At 38.7% G+C, this 27,941-nt stretch overlaps 1 protein-coding gene across 2 annotated transcripts; it reads right to left on the bottom strand.

The window, feature by feature from the left end:
• Positions 1–43: 43 nt before the first annotated feature.
• LOC130991458 (putative late blight resistance protein homolog R1A-10) lies at positions 44–27,123 on the bottom strand. 2 transcript variants are annotated; one of them, XM_057915696.1, is made up of 2 exons: positions 26,471–27,091; positions 44–2,801 (listed from the first exon to the last, which is right to left on the bottom strand). In XM_057915696.1, exons 1-2 carry the CDS (start codon positions 26,991–26,993, stop codon positions 499–501), a joined length of 2,826 nt encoding a protein of 941 aa, XP_057771679.1. In that variant the 5' UTR covers positions 26,994–27,091; the 3' UTR covers positions 44–498. The 2 variants fall into 2 exon arrangements, with proteins under 2 accessions (XP_057771679.1, XP_057771680.1); XM_057915697.1 differs by lacking the exon at positions 44–2,801 and adding an exon at positions 24,116–24,347 and having other exon boundaries at positions 24,423–27,123.
• Between the last annotated feature and the right edge of the window lie 818 nt (positions 27,124–27,941).

The following is a 27,941-nucleotide window of genomic DNA, read 5'->3' as shown; positions in this document are numbered from 1 at the left end:
GTTTGTAGGTTGTGTTGTAAGCCTTTTTAAAAAATTGACAAAATTTTCCATTTTGTTGAAGATTGATTCTTCAAGACTTGTACATGCATTAATATACTTGGGTTTCTTTGGATTTTAAAGTTGCATCAAACCAAGAAACTTAATATATATAAAGAAATTAAAGGAGAAAAAATAGGAGGGGAGGACAACTTGCCAGAAAAAAATAAAAAAAACAATGGGGCAATTTAAAATTGATAAAAAGACTTTTTCAAATGAGGAAAAAAAAAGGCAGTGAAAAAAACACCAAAAGTGAAAAACAAAGCAAATTGTGAAGCAATAGTAGACAAGATAAGAGAAGGGAAATCAAATGAGTTTCAAATGTGGCCACTTTGAGTCGTCTTCATCTTCCTTTCTTTTCTCTTCCTCTTTATGTGCTTTGTAGATATATATGCCACACAAGAAATTAGTCAATTTAATGAAACCCAACAACATGATTAGAGTGAAAATAAGACTGACCTATTATGAGATGATACGAAGTTGGAGTTGGTAGTTGTCGTATTCAGATTGCTGCTCCTCCTGAATCTGTTTCGCTGAGGCCACTGCAGAATCGCTGCAATATTTATCTAAGTGGATTAATTCGAGGGTTGGGATTTCTCCAATGCCGGCGGGGATTTCCTCTAGATTAAAACACCATTGTATACAGAGATGGCGGAGTCTAGGGAAGTTGGTTTCATCAGCTCTCCAACGCACCAACATATAACAATCATAGAGTCGTAGAAAGTGCAATGAGCTGAATTCATCTCCTTCTGCTATTTCCCACTCTCCATTTGCTTCTTCTTTTTCTGTCTCATTGCTTTCGAAGGTACAATTCTCTATCCTGAGCACTTCCAGATTCGGTAGTGCACACAGAGCCGTCGTCGCTGCCGGAGTTATTACACAATCCCCCAGATTTAATTCTCTAAGAGTAGATGGAAATTTGGGTACGCGTGATGACCTCCAGGTTAATGTTTGGAGTTTGTGAAGATGACTCAGATCAACTACTTCACTCTTCCCTGATGAGCCTTCAACCTCATACCAGATTTCCAAGCTCTTTATATTTGGAATGCTTTCCAAGAAACCCCTTCTAATCACTGACGGACTTATCCTCACACCCCGTAGCGTCTGCAGCTTCTTCAGAACAATTTTTTTCATGTAATCATCTCCTATTCTGAGACGTGTACCCAATATGATGAGATGTCTTAACTCGGACATCTCCCACAACTCAGTTGGGCAATAGTCATCGTGTAGATCAACAATCAAGGTTTGCAAATTACACAATCTTGATATTCCACTTCTTGGCAATGACTCGCAATAGATAGGTAAGTAGCGTAAGTTCACAAGTTGTAATATTTCTTCTGGGAACTCAATCTTAAACATTCTTATCTTATACTCATTCATTTTCAAAAAATCCAACACCCTAAGCAATCTTAACGTGAAAACCATGGGAAGTACATTCCTATCCAACTCGACAAATAGTAGAAATGATCGAACAAGTGACATCTCTGATGAAGAAGCATACTCATCATCTTCCATTCCATATGATGTGTGAATACTCACACGACGCAGCTGGTTAGAGAATGTGGAATTCTTGACATGTAGAAACTTCTCATCATCAGCTTTCCTAATGCATAAATCTCTCAAAAGATCATGCATGTTGTACCTCTTTATTTCTCCATACCCACCATAAGTTGTAATAACCGAAACTAGATTCCTTTCTACAAGTGACTTTAAATAATCCTCTGCCTCTTCCTCCAAACTTTTATCTCCATTCGATTTCACAAATCCTTCTGCTACCCACATCCATATGAGTCTCAAGGGGTCAATCTCATAATCTTCGGGGAATGCTGCCATATAGAGGAAACATGGTTTCAAGTGAAGCGGCAGATGGTTATAACTTAAGGATAGTATATTCAAGAACTGCTTGTCCGATTCAGCAATTGCAGCTCTTACGTCGTTCCCAATATTCTCCCAAACACCTTTCAATCTTTCCACCTTTGACAACAGCCCTCCAATCACATTGATAGCCAGAGGAAGCCCACCGCAATCACTCGAAATCTTCTTTCCTATCCCTTGTAACTCATGAGGCCAATCCTCTTCTCCAAACACAATTTGGCTAAGAAGATCCCAACTTTGAGACTCGCTCAGCAACTGCACCTTATGATGCAGACACTTGGAGTCTGCATATTTGGCGACATCCGATTCCCTAGTGGTGATCACAATCCGACTGCCGTTATTGTAGTCCGGGAAGTACCTCCTTATCTCATCCCAGAATGTGGTGCTCCAAATATCGTCTAATACAATCATGTATCTTCTACCACACAAGCTCCTATACAAGATATCTTTTAACTCACCATCTCCCTTATGTTCATAGTCTGATCCAGTTATGCAACGAAGAAGGCTTAATAGAATTGAGCGCATATTGTAATCTTGTGAAATTGTGGTCCAAGCAAGATAGCTAAAGTGGTCAACAATGAGTGAATCTTGATAAAGTGTTCGAGCAAGAGTGGTTTTACCTATACCACCCATACCCACGATGGGCAGGATCTCCAGCTTGGTCTGATTCCCGGTCAGCCGATCCTTCAGCTGCATCAGATCTTCATCAACTCCCACCACGACGCTCTTCGAACTCGAGAAAGAAGCACCACTCCATGAGCTGCCAGTCGGCTTCTTGTTTGTCTCCACCTCCACGAGCTTCACGACTTGTTCGATCACAGAATCAAGTTTTTGTGTCAGTAGCAGCACATCTGGTGTCAGCACATCTGGTGTCGTGTCTTCTTCTTCTTCTGGCATCGAAAACAGTCGTTCAAGCATGTAATATTCATTTGCTTCAACCATGTGAGATTCAACGATGTCTTCTGCTTCATTTGCTACGTCTCTGATTTGGCACTCCAAGCTTTGTATTTTGGTGAGTGGTGGAGTTTTTTCGAGAATCTGCTGCAGGGAAGAAGCTCTTTCGAGGAGGGATTGGAGTTGTGGTTTCTCATGTTCAAGAATCCAGTGTGTTTGTTGGGGATCCAGAATCCCTTGGAGGATGGTGATGAGGGATTGAAGATTGTAAGCCATATTTCAGATCTCTTTTCACTCGAAAAATAAACAAAACAAAAGGAAAGGAAAGCTTGAAATTAACAATCACAAGATGGAATAATTAGCCAGCTCTTGCAGTGTTGACTTTGGCCAAACAATACAAAGTCGTTACTATTTGATAAACAAATCGACGAGTTGGCTATAATTTAATAGGGTGGTTGTAGATTCAACATCAAGTTTGAATAATATATTGCATGCCTTGAATCTATCCGGGATTTATAAATATTTTACATTGTTTAAACTTTTAATTCACATATGAATGTATGTAACAAGCGTGCACTTGCCTTGTATGCTTTAGTAGTAGTCTCTCATCTGATTTAATAAAGCATTGTTATATTCGAATAGGTTCTTCAGTTAGTTACTTCATGATCTGACAACTCATCTATCAATTTTGCAGATCTACGAGCATTTTGATATAGATCAATAGTGGAAGCTGACAACTCATATGTTTCAGTTCTAAGCTGTTAATTCTTAGATGTTTCCTGCCACATTGATGGGATCAGAGTTTAAATACTTGCTGCTCTACAGTTATTGCAATTTGACATGCAATATTATGTATTAACATAGAAGTTTGACTTTCAATTTTGAATAAAAATTACACTGCTTAAGTGCTTAAGTGACAATGGAAACAGTCAAACAGAGATGCTTTAAGAGATCTGTAAATGTTAGCGCAAAATGCTAGTTATGTTGTGATCAGTTTATTGATCAAAGATAGAGCTTGTATGTATGGCATTTTATTACAGAGGAAACAAGGTAGTCAGGCAGTAGTTGGCTGGAAACATCAAATAGCAAATGGCAAGATAAAGGATAAACAGAGAGCTAAAACACTTGAAAATTTTCCGCAGAATCTATACCTATTATAAAAGAGCCTTATTTTACAAAATTTGATTTGCCTATTATATCCCTCATATATATACTTAATTTAAGGTCAATTGTGTAATTTAATATATCTATAAATATATTATGGTTTATCCTTTATATTTTAATAGTTATTTAAGTAGTAGTTTCCATTAGGACTCTTCATCATATAAGTTACTATTTTTTATTATATAATTTTAATAGTTTAGAATTAAAAAAATACAAAGAACTACAATTTTAATTTTGCCAGAATCTTTGGAATTAAAATTAATTAAGAAGAAACCTATAAAATAAATATGAAGAAAAAATTAAGTGATGTTTAATTAAATAAAATTAAATTTTTATTTTAATTTTATGAGTTCTATAACATTATACTTTTCAAATATTAATCAATAATTGATTCAAAAAATACATTAAAATGATAGATATTGCTATAAAATAAAATAAAATAAAATAAAATATAAATTTACACCCATAATAATTTCTTCATTAAAATAATTCTTTTTTACGTGCGAAAACACGTCATCTCTGCTAGTGGTAATAAAACGAGTGAATAACCTTATACCTTATTCGTCTAATAAAAATAGTCATATATTTTCATTTTAAAACATTCACAAAAAATAGTCCTATTTTATTTTCAAACGAGGTCAACGACAACTTAATAGTACATACTATTATCTTTATATCAATTTATTTTATCTATTCTATAATACATGGTAAACTACTTTAATTTAGTGCTCGTTTGGTTCAAGTAGAGGAATGTAAATGGAATGGAATCAAATAAATGAGTGTAATGGTAACAATGAAAAGGAATCACTTGTAAGATATTTTCTTTTTTTTTTCTTTTTTTTAAGGGATAATAATTTGGGTGATTAGGTTACCCTCAAGTAAGGATAATAGTTAAATCGTTACTCGAATCAAATAAGTAATGAATTTAATTAATAGAATCTCTTTTCAACCTCTAAAAACATTTAACCAAACATGCGCTTAATCTGAAATCCATTATTCACTAAGGTGTCCTTTATCTACTTTAATAGTACTTTATTTAAAGCGAGTTTCTTTTTTCACTCATAATATACTCAATCATTGATGTGTGTATTTTAGCAACCTAGTTTAGTGTGCGTTTCACCGTGGTTTCATGTGATATTACATAGTTTGCTATGTTTTGGATGTAGGAATTGAGCGAAATTTGGAGATGATCTTGTGGATGGAAGATGTCGGTGAAAGTCGAGAATTGATGAAGATTAGCATGGATTTTTGGAAGAGTTTAGAGATTTGGGCTTGGAGCTAATTATTTTATAATTAATTAAGCCTAAAACTCTTGTTTTTATTTTATTTTGGGCTTTATTATGTGTTAGGGGCCGAAGCCCAATTGTGGGGGTGGTTAGGCGGCCTTATTCTTAATTCCCTAATTTATCTCCCAACTAAGCCGCCACTTTAGACTAGATAAATAGGAGTTGACTTTGATTAGGAACTCTTATTCCTTTAATTTCCATCTGCACGTTTTTTTAGCAAAAAGTTTTAGTTAGGTTTTATTAGTTTAAGCTTTGTTTTTTTGGAGAATTGCGGCTGGAGTGCCTTCACTGTGTCAGACGATTTCTTTTAATTATCAAAAGCGGTGACTTTATTTTTCTTGCCAGTTATTTCGTTAATTTTGTGTTTGATTATTATTATGTTTTATTTTATTTATTTGATTGTTTTTAATTTAAGCATGAGTAGCTAATTCTTTTAATTCGGCGAGAATAATGAAACTCTAATTTAATGATCTGTGAGACCTAATTGGTTTAAAATTGATTCCTATTGATTCCGATTAATTCCTAGGTTCCAAGATAATTATGATTTTATTTAAGTCTGGCCAACTTAGGTTTAATTGGATTACAGTCAATTAGTTCCTGCCAATCCGTAATTGTTGGAATAGGGCTGATTAGTGATACAACTACCATGTTCGTAGTAGGAATTAATTGGTATATTAATTATTACTAGCATATCTAGGATAATTGGTATAAATTGGGTTCCTTCATCTTAATGCTATTAGAATATTAAATCTAGGTCTGGCGTCTCCAGCTAGGTTATATTTTAATAAGGGAAATAAGCAGGTCTGGCGTCTCCAGCTGTTTATCGACACAGTAAGTAGAAATTGGGGTACGTCCGTTGCGTTTCACGGTATCCTATAACTGGTTGGTTGATAGGGATTAATTAATTATTGCGTCGATGATCAGAATTGAATTAGAGTGGATTTATTTGAGCCGAATTACCCTTTTTCATATATATTTACTTCAAGCGTATTTTATTTGATTTAATTCTGCATTCTTAGTTTAATTAACTCCTCTTAAAATTAAGGCGTGGTGTAACACCCTAATCTAATTAAAGTGTTAAATATAAATTTAAATAATTTTTGACAGCGGAAATAACATAAAGATTTGGATTATTTTCAAGAAATAACTTTTAAAATAAAATACTTGAAATAACTTGAAAAGAAGGCCAGCCATGCTAGGAAGCTAATATGATAACATTAAACCTGATAAGTTATATTAAAATCTCAAAAGTAGTTTTAGACTTTGAAACTATACAAAGAAAAAGGCTAGATGTAACTACGCCATCATATTTTTCAAAATATATATATACTTGACGCGCCCATTCAATCCTCCACGCGTCTCCAACCTTAGTTACCTAAAAATGTTAAATATGGGATGAGCATATGAAATATACTCAGTGTGGGAAACATGCAATAATTGTCCACGTTAATAAAATGGTCAACACATACGCACTGCACTGTACTGATAACTGAAATTCGCGCGGTGGCATACCAAGGACTTTAAAGTCCTGGACCCATTGAGCAGGCCCCTGGCGAATAGGTTGCAACCATAACTGTAACATGAAATTGCATTGTGGCATACCAAGGACTGTGAAGTCCTGGACCCATTGAGTGGGCCCCTAGCGATATAACTGAATTTACAACACATATGGCAAACACATACTATTAAAATGGACAATCATTAACCACAGCATGTACTGAAATAAATCCCACACCTGAAACTTTAACTTTGAAATTGACTGCGAGAAATTAAAATTCACGTCCTAGTCGCGCCGCACCTAGTCAGATAAATTCGAAAAAACAAAACATAAGGACCTAATTGAACTTTAAAAATAATAATAATAGTAGTTTAAATCTTAAGAATTTATTATCAAAAAATCATTTGGAAAATAGTTGGTCTAATGAATCAAATAATAAAATGTATGCTTCTTTAAAACTTTGAGTTGGGATTTAATAAAAAAAATAATCAGGCCCAACTTAATAATGCAATTTAAAATATGAAGTCCAGCCCATTTAAAATAAGAGTCCAACAATTAAATTAAAACCTTCCTAGGCCCAAGCCCATACTTCCTTCTCTCCCTTAAATCCCTAATTTAACTCACTTCCACCACACAAACACAAAATACGCAGCCCCCATTTCCCCTTCTCCCTCTCTCTCTCGGTCACCTGCCGCCGCGCCACCGGACGGCAGCGCCGTCGGCGGAGACCGGCAGCTCCGCCTTCTCTCCCTCTTGCCCTCTTATCTCTCCTCACCATCCTCTCTGTCCTTTCCTCACTGTGCCCCAGTCGCAGCCGCAGCTCCCCTTCCCTTTTCTCCGGCGATCCACGTCGCCTGCCACCACCTTTTCTTGCCCGGCAGAAGCACCGCCGTCGCCGTCCCACGACAGACAGTAGCAGCCGCCCAGCCACCTCCTCCCCCTATCTCGACTGGAACAGCGGGGCAGCCGCCGAAGCCATAGCGCCGCCGCCGTCCCTGCTTCTCTACACCGCCGCCTCGGCACATGCAGCGGCGGCCGTTGCTCCGACGAGCAACCCCTTACCCCATGTCATTTTAATTCCCTCCATTATTCTAGGTTTCTAAATCTAAGTTTCTTTATTGTAAAAACAGTGAAATATGCATTCTATTTCAATTTCTTATGAAATACAAACACTAAATTTATTGATGTATGTATGCAAGTTTGGATTTGGAAACTCTTGGTTTTGGGCAGAAATTAGAGAAACTATTGAGATGCTGAAATAAAATTACATAAGCTCTGTACAAGAATTAAAATTACCACTTGAATCGAAAGCAGCAGAAACAAGAAGTTGATTGCTGGGTTTTTGAGTTATTTTCAGAAAATGAAAGAATTTAACATTGGAAAAATTGAGGCGGTGGAAAACAGAGGTGATAAAGGCTGATGTTTTAAATAAGAAGGCTTGAAATGGTGCTTGCAGCTCAAGAAAGTTTGAGATGAAACGTGGCTGTAGCATAAATCAGATCACGTGGCTGATGGAAATAAGCTTAGAATTTGTGGTTAAAAATGGAAACAAATGGTGGCTTCTTGAGAAAGGAAACACGTAGCAAATTTTTGAAACAACAGGGAAAAAAATGAATGATGATTACTAAAAAGTCATGGGCTCATATTGGGCTCATTTAAACTCCAGCCCAATAAAAGTAATTGAGGCCCAATATTGAGAAATTTATCTATATAAAAATAAAAGCCCAATAACAAAGAATTCATGTATGTACTTGTTCATAGCCCAATCTTTGGACACAAAATAATCTGTAACTTAAATTTATTTATCTAACTAGAGGCGCGACTAACTTGCTATATAAATATATTCTTTTCATGATATAAAAATAGTTAAAAATTTAAATAACGCAATCAAACAAAATAATTAAATAATTAAATGGGTTTCGGGCTGTCACAACCCTACCCACTAAAAGAAAATTTCGTCCTCGAAATTTAACTTACTTGGTTCTAAGTGGGGATAGCGAGCTAGGATTTCTTCTTCACGTTCCCAAGTTGCTTCATCAGGTCCGTGCCTAGTCCACTGAATTTTTACTAAGGGTATTTCTTTACCTCGCAAAACCTTTACCTTCCGATCCAGTATGACACTCGGCTCCTCTTCATACGTGAGGTCCTTATTGATTTGAAGTTCTTCATGATGAATGTTGTGACTAGGATCGTGCAGATATTTTCGCAGCATGGAGACGTGAAACACGTTGTGTACAGCTGACAATTCTGGCGTTAAAGCTAAACGATAGGCTACGTCTCCTATGCGCTCGAGGATTTCAAAAGGTCCTATAAATCGAGGCCTCAACTTCCCTTTCTTGCCAAATCGTAGGACTCCTTTCATTGGTGCTACTTTGAGAAAAACTTTTTCGCCAACCAGAAAATGTAATTCCTTTCGTCTGCGATCAGCATATGATTTCTGTCGATTCTGAGCCATTTTAATCTTCTCTTTTATTTTCTCGATGACCTCAACCGTTCTCTCAACGATTTCCGGGCCCAACACTTTTCGTTCACCAACTTCGTCCCAATATAGTGGCGATCTACACTTTCTCCCATATAACGCTTCGTATGGAGCCATGCCAAGGGTCGTTTGAAAACTGTTGTTATACGCGAATTCAATCAAGGGCAGGTGAGTTTCCCAATTACCTCCAATGTCCATGACACTAGTTCGCAGCATGTCTTCTAAAATCTGAATAGTTCTTTCAGATTGTCCATCTGTTTGAGGATGATATGCTGTTGAAAAGTTGAGCTTCGTTCCCATGGCTGCATGTAAACTTTTCCAAAATCTGGACGTGAATCTTGGATCCCGATCAGAGACAATGGATACTGGCACTCCATGTAGTCTCACCACCTCTTGCACATACAATCTCGCCAATTGGTCCATCGAATAAGTCATCTTTACAGCAAGGAAGTGTGCTGACTTAGTAAGTCGATCCACGACTACCCAAATTGCATCGTGACTGCGTGTTGTCTTCGGAAGTCTCACTACAAAATCCATTGTAATGTGTTCCCATTTCCATTCGGGTATCTCCAATGGATTCAACAATCCAGACGGTCGTTGGTGTTCGGCCTTCACTTGTTGGCACGTCATACATTTTCCAACATATTCAGCTATCGATCTCTTCATGCCTCTCCACCAAAATGTTTTTCGAAGATCTTGATACATCTTGGTGCTTCCAGGATGTGCCGTGTAGGTCGTGCAGTGTGCTTCATCCAGAATTTCCTTTATCAACTGCTTGTCTTTAGGGACACAAATTCTGCCTGCATATGTAAGTGTTCCGTCGTTTGCCAACGAGAAACCCGTATTATCATTGCTAAGTCCCTTATTCTTCATCTTCTGGAGGAAGTCGTTGGTTTCTTGGATTTTCTTAATTCGATCTCGTAATGTAGGCTTAACAACTAGCGTTGCGAGCATAGCTTCCTTGGCATTCGGAGTTATCACTTCGAGTTTCAACTTTTCAAATTCTTTTATCAAAGTCTCCTGTTGAGTTATCATCAAAGCTAGTTGTCCTTCACCTTTTCGGCTAAGTGCATCTGCCACCACATTAGCCTTTCCTGGGTGGTACTGTATAGTACAGTCATAATCCTTCACGAGTTCTAGCCACCTTCTTTGTCTCATGTTCAGCTCTTTCTGTGTGAAGAAATATTTCAAGCTTTTGTGATCGGTGAAGATCTCACATTTTCCTCCATATAGGTAATGTCTCCAAATCTTTAGCGCATGAACTACGGCAGCTAGCTCCAAATCGTGTGTGGGGTAATTATGCTCGTGTGGCTTCAACTGTCTGGATGCATAGGCAATAACTTTCCCTTTTTGCATCAGAACACATCCCAAACCTTGCTTCGAGGCGTCTGTATAAATGACAAAATTATCTGATCCATCAGGTATGGTTAATACTGGTGCTGTCGTCAACCTTCTTTTCAGCTCCTGAAAACTTTGCTCGCACTTATCAGTCCACTGGAACACAACTCCTTTCCTTGTTAATTGTGTCATTGAACCCGCTATCTTTGAGAATCCTTCGATGAATCTTCTATAATAACCAGCGAGTCCAAGGAAACTCCTCACCTCACTAGCATTCGTAGGTGCCTTCCAATTATTTACAGCTTCAACCTTGGCTGGGTCCACCTCAATTCCATTTGCAGTCACCACGTGACCAAGAAAAACTACTCGATCTAGCCAAAATTCACATTTCTTAAATTTGGCATAGAGTTTTTCACTCCTCAGTGTTTCCAAGACGATCTTAAGATGCTCTTCATGTTGTGCATTATCTCTTGAGTATATCAAGATGTCGTCGATGAAAACTATGACGAACTTGTCCAAATATGAGTGAAAAACACGATTCATCAGGTCCATAAATACCGCTGGAGCATTGGTTAAACCGAAAGGCATAACTACAAACTCATAATGACCGTATCTTGTCCGAAAAGCTGTTTTCGGTACATCACTACCCTTTATCTTGAGTTGGTGGTATCCCGATCTCAAATCAATTTTAGAAAACACCTTTGCACCCTTCAATTGGTCGAACAAATCTTCTATCCTTGGTAGAGGATACTTGTTCTTGATGGTAAGTCGATTAAGCTCACGGTAGTCGATACACATACGCATTGTCCCATCTTTCTTCTTAACAAACAAGACAGGCGCTCCCCAAGGTGATACACTTGGCCGTATGAATCCTATGTCCAAAAGCTCTTGTAGTTGTGTTTTTAATTCCTCCAATTCTTTTGGCGCCATCCTATATGGTGCTTTTGAAACGGGTGCTGCTCCAGGCATTAAATCGATCGCGAACTCCACTTGCCTATCTGGCGGTAATCCAGGTAAATTCTCGGGAAAAACATCAGAGTAATCACGCACCACTGGAACACTTTCGAGAGTAAGTTCTCCATCTTCTTTGCCTACAATGCTTACGAGATAAGCCTCACCAAAGCCTTTGTTCAATATCTTTATTGCTTTCATCGCAGATATCATCATAGGCATTCTTCCTAACTTTGATCCTTGAAAAGAAAATGCTTTCTCTCCCGGCACTTTAAAAACAATTTCCCTCTCGTGACACTTAATTGTCGCGAAGTTTTGACTTAGCCAGTCCATTCCCAAGATCACATCGAAGTCATGGATTTCTATGAGGTATAAATCAGCTTCAAGCTTTTTATTTCTAAAGTTCAAGGGAATTCTCCGAGCAATCCTATTCGTCTTAATGCATTCTCCAGAAGGAACACTTATGTTCAAGGCTAAGTCTTCTACTTCACAAGTGATATGGTTCTTTTGACAAAACTTAGCAGACACGAAAGAGTGCGAAGCTCCAGAATCAAATAGAACAATTGCTGGGGTTCCAGATATGAGTAACGTACCAGTCATTGTGTCGTCGTCCTCCGCTGCTTCTTGATCTGCTAAAGCGAAGAATCGGGCATTTCCTTTCTTTTCTGGCTCCTTGATTCCTATTCTGTCTGGTCCCACATTTTTCTTCCCTTCTGGCGCATTATATATCTTCTTAGGACAATTATGTGTAGTGTGCCCCGGTTCGTGGCAAAAGAAACAAACTCTTTTACCCCACATGCACTCTCCATAGTGATATTTTCCACATTTCTGGCATTGTGGTCTTGTCCCCGTTGTTCCCAGATTAACGCCTCCACCAAACTTCGGCCTCTTATCTTGGAAGTTTCCTCCGCCTTGATTATAGTTCTCCCACTTCCTTTTCATAGGTTGATTCGCTGGCTTTTGTGCAGGGATGTTTGACCCAAGAGCAGTTGCCACCTCTTCGGCTCGCTTAACCAAATCGCTAAAATCTTCAATTACATGTGCAGCCATAATTCCCTTGATGTCAGTTCTCAGTCCCTTTCTGAACCTAGCTATCATTTTGTCTTCTGTGTCAACTAGGTGTGGTGCAAAACGAGCCAACTCATTAAATTTCCTCTCGTACTCCTCTATAGTCATATTTCCTTGTTTCAACTCAAAGAACTCGGTTTCCTTCTTTTCTCTGAATGACAGGGGAAAGTATTTATCCATTACTACTCCCTTGAAGATTTTCCAATTGAGAACATTGCGATCCTCTTCTCCCAAAAGACGATAGAAATGTTTCCACCATTGTCGAGCGTCTTCTTTGAGTTGAAAAATAGCACATGAAACTTTCTGTTCCTCGGTACAATTGATGTGAGTGAAAATCCGTTCAAGCTCTTCCAACCACTCTTCAGCTGCTAGCGGTCCATCACGTCCATTGAATCGTGGCGGATTATAATTCCGAAATCGCTCTACCGCTTGATCCATTGTGTTAGAGGTCTGGTTTAGGTCTCGTTGCGTAGCCTGAGTTTGGGTTTGCTGTTGGACAAAACCTTGTAAGGCGCTCAGAAATTGACTCATGAAGTCTCCTCCATTAGTTGGATGAGGTTGTCCAGCTTCTGCTTCGGAATTTGTATTTGAGTTCTCGGCGTGGTGGGAATGTGCACGCGTATTCCTCATGGTTCTATATTCAAAGCCACTATCACATAAATGAGGGATTATAAAACAAGACTTTTCTAGGAAAAAGCTAGGTTATTCCTAATTCGAGGACTATGTTCAACATGAAAATTTTGAACTCATCAAAACTCAATGTCATGAACTGTAAAATTCCGAAATAAAATTTATGGCTGCAATAATCTTCAACATAATAACTTGCAAACTGAACTTGAATTTACTGAGAATAACTTCAATTATTGCAGCAAAATTTAACATAATTTTCGGAATATAAACAGTTTATACTCATCCCCTTGAAAACTTTTAAAATAACTTTACCTTGAAGTCGGAGAGCGTAGTGGTCGAATGGCTTCGTCACACATGACTTGAAAACATTTTAAGAAATTTTTTTTTTTTTTTTTGCAGAGTCTACAGGAAAGTAGACCTGCTCTGATACCATACTGTAACACCCTAATCTAATTAAAGTGTTAAATATAAATTTAAATAATTTTTGACAGCGGAAATAACATAAAGATTTGGATTATTTTCAAGAAATAACTTTTAAAATAAAATACTTGAAATAACTTGAAAAGAAGGCCAGCCATGCTAGGAAGCTAATATGATAACATTAAACCTGATAAGTTATATTAAAATCTCAAAAGTAGTTTTAGACTTTGAAACTATACAAAGAAAAAGGCTAGATGTAACTACGCCATCATATTTTTCAAAATATATATATACTTGACGCGCCCATTCAATCCTCCACGCGTCTCCAACCTTAGTTACCTGAAAATGTTAAATATGGGATGAGCATATGAAATATACTCAGTGTGGGAAACATGCAATAATTGTCCACGTTAATAAAATGGTCAACACATACGCACTGCACTGTACTGATAACTGAAATTCGCGCGGTGGCATACCAAGGACTTTAAAGTCCTGGACCCATTGAGCAGGCCCCTGGCGAATAGGTTGCAACCATAACTGTAACATGAAATTGCATTGTGGCATACCAAGGACTGTGAAGTCCTGGACCCATTGAGCGGGCCCCTAGCGATATAACTGAATTTACAACACATATGGCAAACACATACTATTAAAATGGACAATCATTAACCACAGCATGTACTGAAATAAATCCCACACCTGAAACTTTAACTTTGAAATTGACTGCGAGAAATTAAAATTCACGTCCTAGTCGCGCCGCACCTAGTCAGATAAATTCGAAAAAACAAAACATAAGGACCTAATTGAACTTTAAAAATAATAATAATAGTAGTTTAAATCTTAAGAATTTATTATCAAAAAATCATTTGGAAAATAGTTGGTCTAATGAATCAAATAATAAAATGTATGCTTCTTTAAAACTTTGAGTTGGGATTTAATAAAAAAAATAATCAGGCCCAACTTAATAATGCAATTTAAAATATGAAGTCCAGCCCATTTAAAATAAGAGTCCAACAATTAAATTAAAACCTTCCTAGGCCCAAGCCCATACTTCCTTCTCTCCCTTAAATCCCTAATTTAACTCACTTCCACCACACAAACACAAAATACGCAGCCCCCATTTCCCCTTCTCCCTCTCTCTCTCGGTCACCTGCCGCCGCGCCACCGGACGGCAGCGCCGTCGGCGGAGACCGGCAGCTCCGCCTTCTCTCCCTCTTGCCCTCTTATCTCTCCTCACCATCCTCTCTGTCCTTTCCTCACTGTGCCCCAGTCGCAGCCGCAGCTCCCCTTCCCTTTTCTCCGGCGATCCACGTCGCCTGCCACCACCTTTTCTTGCCCGGCAGAAGCACCGCCGTCGCCGTCCCACGACAGACAGTAGCAGCCGCCCAGCCACCTCCTCCCCCTATCTCGACTGGAACAGCGGGGCAGCCGCCGAAGCCATAGCGCCGCCGCCGTCCCTGCTTCTCTACACCGCCGCCTCGGCACATGCAGCGGCGGCCGTTGCTCCGACGAGCAACCCCTTACCCCATGTCATTTTAATTCCCTCCATTATTCTAGGTTTCTAAATCTAAGTTTCTTTATTGTAAAAACAGTGAAATATGCATTCTATTTCAATTTCTTATGAAATACAAACACTAAATTTATTGATGTATGTATGCAAGTTTGGATTTGGAAACTCTTGGTTTTGGGCAGAAATTAGAGAAACTATTGAGATGCTGAAATAAAATTACATAAGCTCTGTACAAGAATTAAAATTACCACTTGAATCGAAAGCAGCAGAAACAAGAAGTTGATTGCTGGGTTTTTGAGTTATTTTCAGAAAATGAAAGAATTTAACATTGGAAAAATTGAGGCGGTGGAAAACAGAGGTGATAAAGGCTGATGTTTTAAATAAGAAGGCTTGAAATGGTGCTTGCAGCTCAAGAAAGTTTGAGATGAAACGTGGCTGTAGCATAAATCAGATCACGTGGCTGATGGAAATAAGCTTAGAATTTGTGGTTAAAAATGGAAACAAATGGTGGCTTCTTGAGAAAGGAAACACGTAGCAAATTTTTGAAACAACAGGGAAAAAAATGAATGATGATTACTAAAAAGTCATGGGCTCATATTGGGCTCATTTAAACTCCAGCCCAATAAAAGTAATTGAGGCCCAATATTGAGAAATTTATCTATATAAAAATAAAAGCCCAATAACAAAGAATTCATGTATGTACTTGTTCATAGCCCAATCTTTGGACACAAAATAATCTGTAACTTAAATTTATTTATCTAACTAGAGGCGCGACTAACTTGCTATATAAATATATTCTTTTCATGATATAAAAATAGTTAAAAATTTAAATAACGCAATCAAACAAAATAATTAAATAATTAAATGGGTTTCGGGCTGTCACAACCCTACCCACTAAAAGAAAATTTCGTCCTCGAAATTTAACTTACTTGGTTCTAAGTGGGGATAGCGAGCTAGGATTTCTTCTTCACGTTCCCAAGTTGCTTCATCAGGTCCGTGCCTAGTCCACTGAATTTTTACTAAGGGTATTTCTTTACCTCGCAAAACCTTTACCTTCCGATCCAGTATGACACTCGGCTCCTCTTCATACGTGAGGTCCTTATTGATTTGAAGTTCTTCATGATGAATGTTGTGACTAGGATCGTGCAGATATTTTCGCAGCATGGAGACGTGAAACACGTTGTGTACAGCTGACAATTCTGGCGTTAAAGCTAAACGATAGGCTACGTCTCCTATGCGCTCGAGGATTTCAAAAGGTCCTATAAATCGAGGCCTCAACTTCCCTTTCTTGCCAAATCGTAGGACTCCTTTCATTGGTGCTACTTTGAGAAAAACTTTTTCGCCAACCAGAAAATGTAATTCCTTTCGTCTGCGATCAGCATATGATTTCTGTCGATTCTGAGCCATTTTAATCTTCTCTTTTATTTTCTCGATGACCTCAACCGTTCTCTCAACGATTTCCGGGCCCAACACTTTTCGTTCACCAACTTCGTCCCAATATAGTGGCGATCTACACTTTCTCCCATATAACGCTTCGTATGGAGCCATGCCAAGGGTCGTTTGAAAACTGTTGTTATACGCGAATTCAATCAAGGGCAGGTGAGTTTCCCAATTACCTCCAATGTCCATGACACTAGTTCGCAGCATGTCTTCTAAAATCTGAATAGTTCTTTCAGATTGTCCATCTGTTTGAGGATGATATGCTGTTGAAAAGTTGAGCTTCGTTCCCATGGCTGCATGTAAACTTTTCCAAAATCTGGACGTGAATCTTGGATCCCGATCAGAGACAATGGATACTGGCACTCCATGTAGTCTCACCACCTCTTGCACATACAATCTCGCCAATTGGTCCATCGAATAAGTCATCTTTACAGCAAGGAAGTGTGCTGACTTAGTAAGTCGATCCACGACTACCCAAATTGCATCGTGACTGCGTGTTGTCTTCGGAAGTCTCACTACAAAATCCATTGTAATGTGTTCCCATTTCCATTCGGGTATCTCCAATGGATTCAACAATCCAGACGGTCGTTGGTGTTCGGCCTTCACTTGTTGGCACGTCATACATTTTCCAACATATTCAGCTATCGATCTCTTCATGCCTCTCCACCAAAATGTTTTTCGAAGATCTTGATACATCTTGGTGCTTCCAGGATGTGCCGTGTAGGTCGTGCAGTGTGCCTCATCCAGAATTTCCTTTATCAACTGCTTGTCTTTAGGGACACAAATTCTGCCTGCATATGTAAGTGTTCCGTCGTTTGCCAACGAGAAACCCGTATTATCATTGCTAAGTCCCTTATTCTTCATCTTCTGGAGGAAGTCGTTGGTTTCTTGGATTTTCTTAATTCGATCTCGTAATGTAGGCTTAACAACTAGCGTTGCGAGCATAGCTTCCTTGGCATTCGGAGTTATCACTTCGAGTTTCAACTTTTCAAATTCTTTTATCAAAGTCTCCTGTTGAGTTATCATCAAAGCTAGTTGTCCTTCACCTTTTCGGCTAAGTGCATCTGCCACCACATTAGCCTTTCCTGGGTGGTACTGTATAGTACAGTCATAATCCTTCACGAGTTCTAGCCACCTTCTTTGTCTCATGTTCAGCTCTTTCTGTGTGAAGAAATATTTCAAGCTTTTGTGATCGGTGAAGATCTCACATTTTCCTCCATATAGGTAATGTCTCCAAATCTTTAGCGCATGAACTACGGCAGCTAGCTCCAAATCGTGTGTGGGGTAATTATGCTCGTGTGGCTTCAACTGTCTGGATGCATAGGCAATAACTTTCCCTTTTTGCATCAGAACACATCCCAAACCTTGCTTCGAGGCGTCTGTATAAATGACAAAATTATCTGATCCATCAGGTATGGTTAATACTGGTGCTGTCGTCAACCTTCTTTTCAGCTCCTGAAAACTTTGCTCGCACTTATCAGTCCACTGGAACACAACTCCTTTCCTTGTTAATTGTGTCATTGAACCCGCTATCTTTGAGAATCCTTCGATGAATCTTCTATAATAACCAGCGAGTCCAAGGAAACTCCTCACCTCACTAGCATTCGTAGGTGCCTTCCAATTATTTACAGCTTCAACCTTGGCTGGGTCCACCTCAATTCCATTTGCAGTCACCACGTGACCAAGAAAAACTACTCGATCTAGCCAAAATTCACATTTCTTAAATTTGGCATAGAGTTTTTCACTCCTCAGTGTTTCCAAGACGATCTTAAGATGCTCTTCATGTTGTGCATTATCTCTTGAGTATATCAAGATGTCGTCGATGAAAACTATGACGAACTTGTCCAAATATGAGTGAAAAACACGATTCATCAGGTCCATAAATACCGCTGGAGCATTGGTTAAACCGAAAGGCATAACTACAAACTCATAATGACCGTATCTTGTCCGAAAAGCTGTTTTCGGTACATCACTACCCTTTATCTTGAGTTGGTGGTATCCCGATCTCAAATCAATTTTAGAAAACACCTTTGCACCCTTCAATTGGTCGAACAAATCTTCTATCCTTGGTAGAGGATACTTGTTCTTGATGGTAAGTCGATTAAGCTCACGGTAGTCGATACACATACGCATTGTCCCATCTTTCTTCTTAACAAACAAGACAGGCGCTCCCCAAGGTGATACACTTGGCCGTATGAATCCTATGTCCAAAAGCTCTTGTAGTTGTGTTTTTAATTCCTCCAATTCTTTTGGCGCCATCCTATATGGTGCTTTTGAAACGGGTGCTGCTCCAGGCATTAAATCGATCGCGAACTCCACTTGCCTATCTGGCGGTAATCCAGGTAAATTCTCGGGAAAAACATCAGAGTAATCACGCACCACTGGAACACTTTCGAGAGTAAGTTCTCCATCTTCTTTGCCTACAATGCTTACGAGATAAGCCTCACCAAAGCCTTTGTTCAATATCTTTATTGCTTTCATCGCAGATATCATCATAGGCATTCTTCCTAACTTTGATCCTTGAAAAGAAAATGCTTTCTCTCCCGGCACTTTAAAAACAATTTCCCTCTCGTGACACTTAATTGTCGCGAAGTTTTGACTTAGCCAGTCCATTCCCAAGATCACATCGAAGTCATGGATTTCTATGAGGTATAAATCAGCTTCAAGCTTTTTATTTCTAAAGTTCAAGGGAATTCTCCGAGCAATCCTATTCGTCTTAATGCATTCTCCAGAAGGAACACTTATGTTCAAGGCTAAGTCTTCTACTTCACAAGTGATATGGTTCTTTTGACAAAACTTAGCAGACACGAAAGAGTGCGAAGCTCCAGAATCAAATAGAACAATTGCTGGGGTTCCAGATATGAGTAACGTACCAGTCATTGTGTCGTCGTCCTCCGCTGCTTCTTGATCTGCTAAAGCGAAGAATCGGGCATTTCCTTTCTTTTCTGGCTCCTTGATTCCTATTCTGTCTGGTCCCACATTTTTCTTCCCTTCTGGCGCATTATATATCTTCTTAGGACAATTATGTGTAGTGTGCCCCGGTTCGTGGCAAAAGAAACAAACTCTTTTACCCCACATGCACTCTCCATAGTGATATTTTCCACATTTCTGGCATTGTGGTCTTGTCCCCGTTGTTCCCAGATTAACGCCTCCACCAAACTTCGGCCTCTTATCTTGGAAGTTTCCTCCGCCTTGATTATAGTTCTCCCACTTCCTTTTCATAGGTTGATTCGCTGGCTTTTGTGCAGGGATGTTTGACCCAAGAGCAGTTGCCACCTCTTCGGCTCGCTTAACCAAATCGCTAAAATCTTCAATTACATGTGCAGCCATAATTCCCTTGATGTCAGTTCTCAGTCCCTTTCTGAACCTAGCTATCATTTTGTCTTCTGTGTCAACTAGGTGTGGTGCAAAACGAGCCAACTCATTAAATTTCCTCTCGTACTCCTCTATAGTCATATTTCCTTGTTTCAACTCAAAGAACTCGGTTTCCTTCTTTTCTCTGAATGACAGGGGAAAGTATTTATCCATTACTACTCCCTTGAAGATTTTCCAATTGAGAACATTGCGATCCTCTTCTCCCAAAAGACGATAGAAATGTTTCCACCATTGTCGAGCGTCTTCTTTGAGTTGAAAAATAGCACATGAAACTTTCTGTTCCTCGGTACAATTGATGTGAGTGAAAATCCGTTCAAGCTCTTCCAACCACTCTTCAGCTGCTAGCGGTCCATCACGTCCATTGAATCGTGGCGGATTATAATTCCGAAATCGCTCTACCGCTTGATCCATTGTGTTAGAGGTCTGGTTTAGGTCTCGTTGCGTAGCCTGAGTTTGGGTTTGCTGTTGGACAAAACCTTGTAAGGCGCTCAGAAATTGACTCATGAAGTCTCCTCCATTAGTTGGATGAGGTTGTCCAGCTTCTGCTTCGGAATTTGTATTTGAGTTCTCGGCGTGGTGGGAATGTGCACGCGTATTCCTCATGGTTCTATATTCAAAGCCACTATCACATAAATGAGGGATTATAAAACAAGACTTTTCTAGGAAAAAGCTAGGTTATTCCTAATTCGAGGACTATGTTCAACATGAAAATTTTGAACTCATCAAAACTCAATGTCATGAACTGTAAAATTCCGAAATAAAATTTATGGCTGCAATAATCTTCAACATAATAACTTGCAAACTGAACTTGAATTTACTGAGAATAACTTCAATTATTGCAGCAAAATTTAACATAATTTTCGGAATATAAACAGTTTATACTCATCCCCTTGAAAACTTTTAAAATAACTTTACCTTGAAGTCGGAGAGCGTAGTGGTCGAATGGCTTCGTCACACATGACTTGAAAACATTTTAAGAAATTTTTTTTTTTTTTTTTGCAGAGTCTACAGGAAAGTAGACCTGCTCTGATACCATACTGTAACACCCTAATCTAATTAAAGTGTTAAATATAAATTTAAATAATTTTTGACAGCGGAAATAACATAAAGATTTGGATTATTTTCAAGAAATAACTTTTAAAATAAAATACTTGAAATAACTTGAAAAGAAGGCCAGCCATGCTAGGAAGCTAATATGATAACATTAAACCTGATAAGTTATATTAAAATCTCAAAAGTAGTTTTAGACTTTGAAACTATACAAAGAAAAAGGCTAGATGTAACTACGCCATCATATTTTTCAAAATATATATATACTTGACGCGCCCATTCAATCCTCCACGCGTCTCCAACCTTAGTTACCTGAAAATGTTAAATATGGGATGAGCATATGAAATATACTCAGTGTGGGAAACATGCAATAATTGTCCACGTTAATAAAATGGTCAACACATACGCACTGCACTGTACTGATAACTGAAATTCGCGCGGTGGCATACCAAGGACTTTAAAGTCCTGGACCCATTGAGCAGGCCCCTGGCGAATAGGTTGCAACCATAACTGTAACATGAAATTGCATTGTGGCATACCAAGGACTGTGAAGTCCTGGACCCATTGAGCGGGCCCCTAGCGATATAACTGAATTTACAACACATATGGCAAACACATACTATTAAAATGGACAATCATTAACCACAGCATGTACTGAAATAAATCCCACACCTGAAACTTTAACTTTGAAATTGACTGCGAGAAATTAAAATTCACGTCCTAGTCGCGCCGCACCTAGTCAGATAAATTCGAAAAAACAAAACATAAGGACCTAATTGAACTTTAAAAATAATAATAATAGTAGTTTAAATCTTAAGAATTTATTATCAAAAAATCATTTGGAAAATAGTTGGTCTAATGAATCAAATAATAAAATGTATGCTTCTTTAAAACTTTGAGTTGGGATTTAATAAAAAAAATAATCAGGCCCAACTTAATAATGCAATTTAAAATATGAAGTCCAGCCCATTTAAAATAAGAGTCCAACAATTAAATTAAAACCTTCCTAGGCCCAAGCCCATACTTCCTTCTCTCCCTTAAATCCCTAATTTAACTCACTTCCACCACACAAACACAAAATACGCAGCCCCCATTTCCCCTTCTCCCTCTCTCTCTCGGTCACCTGCCGCCGCGCCACCGGACGACAGCGCCGTCGGCGGAGACCGGCAGCTCCGCCTTCTCTCCCTCTTGCCCTCTTATCTCTCCTCACCATCCTCTCTGTCCTTTCCTCACTGTGCCCCAGTCGCAGCCGCAGCTCCCCTTCCCTTTTCTCCGGCGATCCACGTCGCCTGCCACCACCTTTTCTTGCCCGGCAGAAGCACCGCCGTCGCCGTCCCACGACAGACAGTAGCAGCCGCCCAGCCACCTCCTCCCCCTATCTCGACTGGAACAGCGGGGCAGCCGCCGAAGCCATAGCGCCGCCGCCGTCCCTGCTTCTCTACACCGCCGCCTCGGCACATGCAGCGGCGGCCGTTGCTCCGACGAGCAACCCCTTACCCCATGTCATTTTAATTCCCTCCATTATTCTAGGTTTCTAAATCTAAGTTTCTTTATTGTAAAAACAGTGAAATATGCATTCTATTTCAATTTCTTATGAAATACAAACACTAAATTTATTGATGTATGTATGCAAGTTTGGATTTGGAAACTCTTGGTTTTGGGCAGAAATTAGAGAAACTATTGAGATGCTGAAATAAAATTACATAAGCTCTGTACAAGAATTAAAATTACCACTTGAATCGAAAGCAGCAGAAACAAGAAGTTGATTGCTGGGTTTTTGAGTTATTTTCAGAAAATGAAAGAATTTAACATTGGAAAAATTGAGGCGGTGGAAAACAGAGGTGATAAAGGCTGATGTTTTAAATAAGAAGGCTTGAAATGGTGCTTGCAGCTCAAGAAAGTTTGAGATGAAACGTGGCTGTAGCATAAATCAGATCACGTGGCTGATGGAAATAAGCTTAGAATTTGTGGTTAAAAATGGAAACAAATGGTGGCTTCTTGAGAAAGGAAACACGTAGCAAATTTTTGAAACAACAGGGAAAAAAATGAATGATGATTACTAAAAAGTCATGGGCTCATATTGGGCTCATTTAAACTCCAGCCCAATAAAAGTAATTGAGGCCCAATATTGAGAAATTTATCTATATAAAAATAAAAGCCCAATAACAAAGAATTCATGTATGTACTTGTTCATAGCCCAATCTTTGGACACAAAATAATCTGTAACTTAAATTTATTTATCTAACTAGAGGCGCGACTAACTTGCTATATAAATATATTCTTTTCATGATATAAAAATAGTTAAAAATTTAAATAACGCAATCAAACAAAATAATTAAATAATTAAATGGGTTTCGGGCTGTCACACGTGGTGGCATCACCGTTTTTATAGATTTAGGGATTTGAATGAATTTTAACTGCTCTCTGTGGGATCGACCCTGCTTACCAATATACTAATTTATTTTGGTAATTCCGCAGGAATTATTTGGTGGTTGGCGACGTCCACCAATCATAATTATTCAAATCCGTATCATTTTCTCATAGAATTATTTTTACATGAAAGATAAGAGTATGTGTTTGTTTGTAAGATAAAATGCAATTCTTTATGATCGTTTTAAAATTCACACAGTAATGCTATTCTTTACATAATCATGTTCCAAGAACCACAACATGATTGTGACACAATTAGCACAATCACAAATTACAAGATCGTGTTTATTAATTTATTATTACCATAAAGATCATATGTAGTTCACATAATGATGTTATACATTACATAAATTTGTCTCAAAATGACCAACAAAATATTTTTCTTATTATTCCCGAAATCACGAGCTTATTCTACTAAAGGTAATGTGACATAATCAAGTCAATATTGAACCTTGACATTCTAAAATACACGGTTCTGAAGAATATCACCAAACATAGAACTTTGTAGGTTGTGTTGTAAGCCTTTTTAAAAAATTGACAAAATTTTCATTTTTGTTGAAGACTGATTCTTCAAGACTTGTACATGCATTAATATACTTGGGTTTCTTTGGATTTTAAAGTTGCATCAAACCAAGAAACTTACATATATAAAGAAATTAAAGGAGAAAAAATAGGAGGACAACTTGCTAGAAAAAAACAAAAAAAAAACAATGGGGCAATTTAAAATTGATAAAAAGAGTTATTCAAATGAGGAAAAAACAAGGCAGTAAAAAACACACCAAAAGTGAAAAACAAAGCAAATTATGAAGCAATAGTAGACAAGACAAGAGAAGGAAATCAAATGAGTTTCAAATGTGGCCACTTTGAGTCATCTTCATCTTCCTTTCTTTTTTCTTCCTCTTTCTGTGCGACACAACACAAGAAATTCATCAGTTTAATGAAACCCAACAACATGATTAGAGTGATAATAAGACTGACCTAATCATCATATGATGGGATGATACGAAGTTGGAGGTCGTAGTTCTCGTATTCAGATTGCTGCTCCTCCTGAATCTGTTTCGCTGAGGCCACTGCAGAATCGCTGCAATATACCATTTTGATTAATTGGAGGGTTGGGATTTCTCCAATGCCGGCAGGGATTTCCTCTAGCTTCTCACAATATCGTATAAAGAGATGGCGGAGTCTAGGGAAGTTGGTTTCATCAGCTCTCCAACGCACCATCTCTGAATCATGGAGTAGTAGAAAGTGCAATGAGCTGAATTCATCTCCTTTTGCTATTTCCCACTCTTCATTTGCTTCTTCTTCTTCTGTCTCATTGCTTTTGAAGGTACATCTGCGCATCTTGAGCACTTCCAGATTCGGTAGTGCACACAGAGCCGCCGTCCCTGCCGGAGTTATTACACAAGACTCCAGATTTAATTCTCTAAGAGTAGATGGAAATTTGAGTCCGTGCAGATATTGCCTGAACATTGAATCCCAGCTTAATGTTTGGAGTTTGTGAAGATGACTCATATCAACTACTTCACTCATCCCTTCAACCTTATACCACCAGATTCCCAAGCTTTTTATATTTGGAATGCTTTCCAAGAAACCCCTTCTAATCACTGACGGACTTATCTTCACATACCGTATCGTCTGCAGCTTCTTCAGAACAATTTTTTTCATGTAATCATCTTCCATCTCGAGATATGTACCGAATATGATGAGATGTCTTAACTCAGACATCTCCCACAACTCAGCTGGGGCAGATGCGTCAGATAGATCAGCAATCAAGGTTTGCAAATTACACAATCTTGATATTCCACTTCTTGGCAATGACTTGCAATTGATAGATAAGTAGCGCAAGTTCACAAGTTGTAATATTTCTTCCGGGAACTCAATCACATGCCTATTCATTTCCAATAAATCCAACACCCTAAGCAAGTTTAATGTGGAAACCATGGGAGATACATTCCTATCCAACTTGACAAATAGTATAAATGATCGAACAAGTGACATCTCTGATGAAGAAGCATACTCATCATTTTCCATTCCATATGATGTGTGAATACTCACACGACGCAGCTGGTTAGAGAACGTGGAATTCTTGACATGTAGAAACTTCTCATCATCAGCTTTCCGAATGCATAAATCTCTCAAAAGATCATGCATGTTGCACCTCTTTGTTTCTTCTTCTGTATACAAATCATAACTTGTAATAACCGAAACTAAATTCCTTTGTACAAGTGACTTTAAATAATCCTCTGCCTCTTCCTCCAAACTTTTATCTCCGTTTGATTTCACAAATCCTTCTGCTACCCACATCCATATGAGTCTCAACAGGTCAATCTTATAATCTTCAGGGAATGCTGCCATATATAGGAAACATGGTTTCAAGTGAATCGGCAGATGGTTATAACTTAAGGATAGTATATTCAAGAACTGCTTGTCCGATTCAGCAATTGCAGCTCTTACGTCGTTCCCAATATCCTCCCAAACATCTTTCAATCTTTCCACCTTTGACAACAGCCCTCCAATCACATTGATAGCTAGAGGAAGCCCACCGCAATCACTCGAAATCTTCTTCCCTATCCCTTGTAACTCATGAGGGCAATCCTCTTCTCCAAACACAATTTGGCTAAGAAGATCCCAACTTTGAGACTCGCTCAGCAACTGCACCTGATGCAGACTCTTTGAGTCTGCATATTTGGCGACATCCGATTCCCTAGTGGTGATCACAATCCGACTCCCGTTATTGTTGTCCGGGAAATACATCCTTATCTCATCCCAGAATGTGGTGCTCCAAATATCATCTAATACAATCATGTATCTTCTACCACACAAGCTCCTATACAAGATATCTTTTAACTCACCATCTCCCTTTCCATTATGTTTGTCAAATTCTTCTTTTCCAATTATGCACTGAATAAGGCTTAATAGAATTGACCTCATATTGTAATCTTGTGAAATTGTGGTCCAAGCAAGATAGCTAAAGTGGTCAAGAATGAGTGGATCTTGATAAAGTGTTCGAGCAAGAGTGGTTTTACCTATACCACCCATACCCACGATGGGCAGGATCTCCAGCTTGCTCTGCATCCCGGTCAGGCGATCCTGCAACTGCTTCAGATCTTCATCAACTCCCACCACCACGCTCTTCGAGCTCGAGAAAGAAGCACCATCACCACTCCATGAGCTGCCTGTCGGCTTCTTGTTTGTCTCCACCTCCACGAGCTTCACGACTTGTTCGATCACAGAATCAAGTTTTTGTGTCACTAGCAGCACATCTGGTGTCAGCGGAGTGAAGTTCACGCCTTCAGGCATCGAGAGCAGTCGTTCAACCATGTGAGATTCAACGATGTCTTCTGCTTCATTTGCTACATCTCTGATTTGGCACTGCAAGCTTGGTATTTTGGTGAGTAGTGGAGTTTTTTCGAGAATCTGCTGCAGGTAAGAAGCTTTTTGGAGGAGGGATTGGAGTTGTGGTTTCTCTTGTCCAAGAATCCAGCGTGTTTGTTGGGGATCCAGAATCCCTTGGAGGATGGTGATGAGTGATTGAAGATTGTAAGCCATTTTTCAGATCTCTGCTCACTCGAAAAATAAGCAAAACAAAACAAAAGGAAAGGAAAGGAAAGTGGTGTTCAGGTAAATATGGCTGCCATTATTAAGGCCATCTTTGTCGGTAGGAAAATTGGGGAGTGCTCACTCTCTCTCATCTAGTTTGGATCAATGGTGCAACTGCAACCACATTGGTCAATATTTGATTGGTTGAGCAAATTTTATTAAGATAATTAATAAAAATTAGAATATACTCCCACCGTCCACTAATTGTTGACCTTTTTTTTTTTTGGTCCCTCCACCAATTTATATCCTACCCATTTATAGTAAGTCTTTATAATTTTTTAATTGGTGGGTCCTAATAAACAATACACTTTTTCTCTACTCAACTAATAAACAATACACTTTGTGGATCCTTTTCTCCACTCAACTAATAAATAATATATTTTGTGGGTCCCTTTCTCCACTCACTACACTTTTTCTTAAAATCCGTGTTTTGCCTCCTAGGCCAACAATTAGTGAACGGAGGGAGTATCTTTTATATAAAATATTAAAAAAAATAATTAAAAGTATCAAAATTTATATATTTTCATTCTCGATAAATAGAGGCCACTATTTCAATACACCTTCAAATTCTCTCATTTATCCTCTCTACACATAACTTCTATTATTTGTTTCTCTATTTTTCAATAGATCGGGGCAATAATTATTTCTTCAACTCTCAAAATTTCAATTCCTCCTAAAACTATATCCAAATCATGCTGATATTCCAAGCTCCAATAAATTCCCAGAGTTTGATTATGCTATGAATTCAGAATTCTCACATAATCCAACTCGTAATTTGGCCTCTGTCTTTTCTTGTGAGAGGGTGCGGAGGGGCTGCTGTGTTGGGAACCTCTTTTCTTGTCGTTTTTCCCTGTTTTACTCTCGTGCTGTTGGCACCCCTGGTGCTGACGCCTTTCC

The sequence above is a fragment of the Salvia miltiorrhiza genome, chromosome 7 (genome assembly GCF_028751815.1).
Source record: "Salvia miltiorrhiza cultivar Shanhuang (shh) chromosome 7, IMPLAD_Smil_shh, whole genome shotgun sequence".
In the NCBI taxonomy this organism is placed as follows: domain Eukaryota; kingdom Viridiplantae; phylum Streptophyta; class Magnoliopsida; order Lamiales; family Lamiaceae; genus Salvia; species Salvia miltiorrhiza.
Note: the sequence above shows the minus strand (reverse complement) of the source record. Positions and strands in the feature narration are given on the sequence as shown.

Excerpts from the sequence above, each read along its gene's own strand:
- LOC130991458 (XM_057915696.1), bottom strand. The coding sequence starts at position 26,993 with ATGGCTTACAATCTTCAATCACTCATCACCATCCTCCAAGGGATTCTG. Across the intron at positions 2,802-26,470 it reads CGTGGGTATGGGTGGTATAG|AAGAAGAAGAAGACACGACA; the intron begins GTAAAACCACTC and ends TTTCGATGCCAG.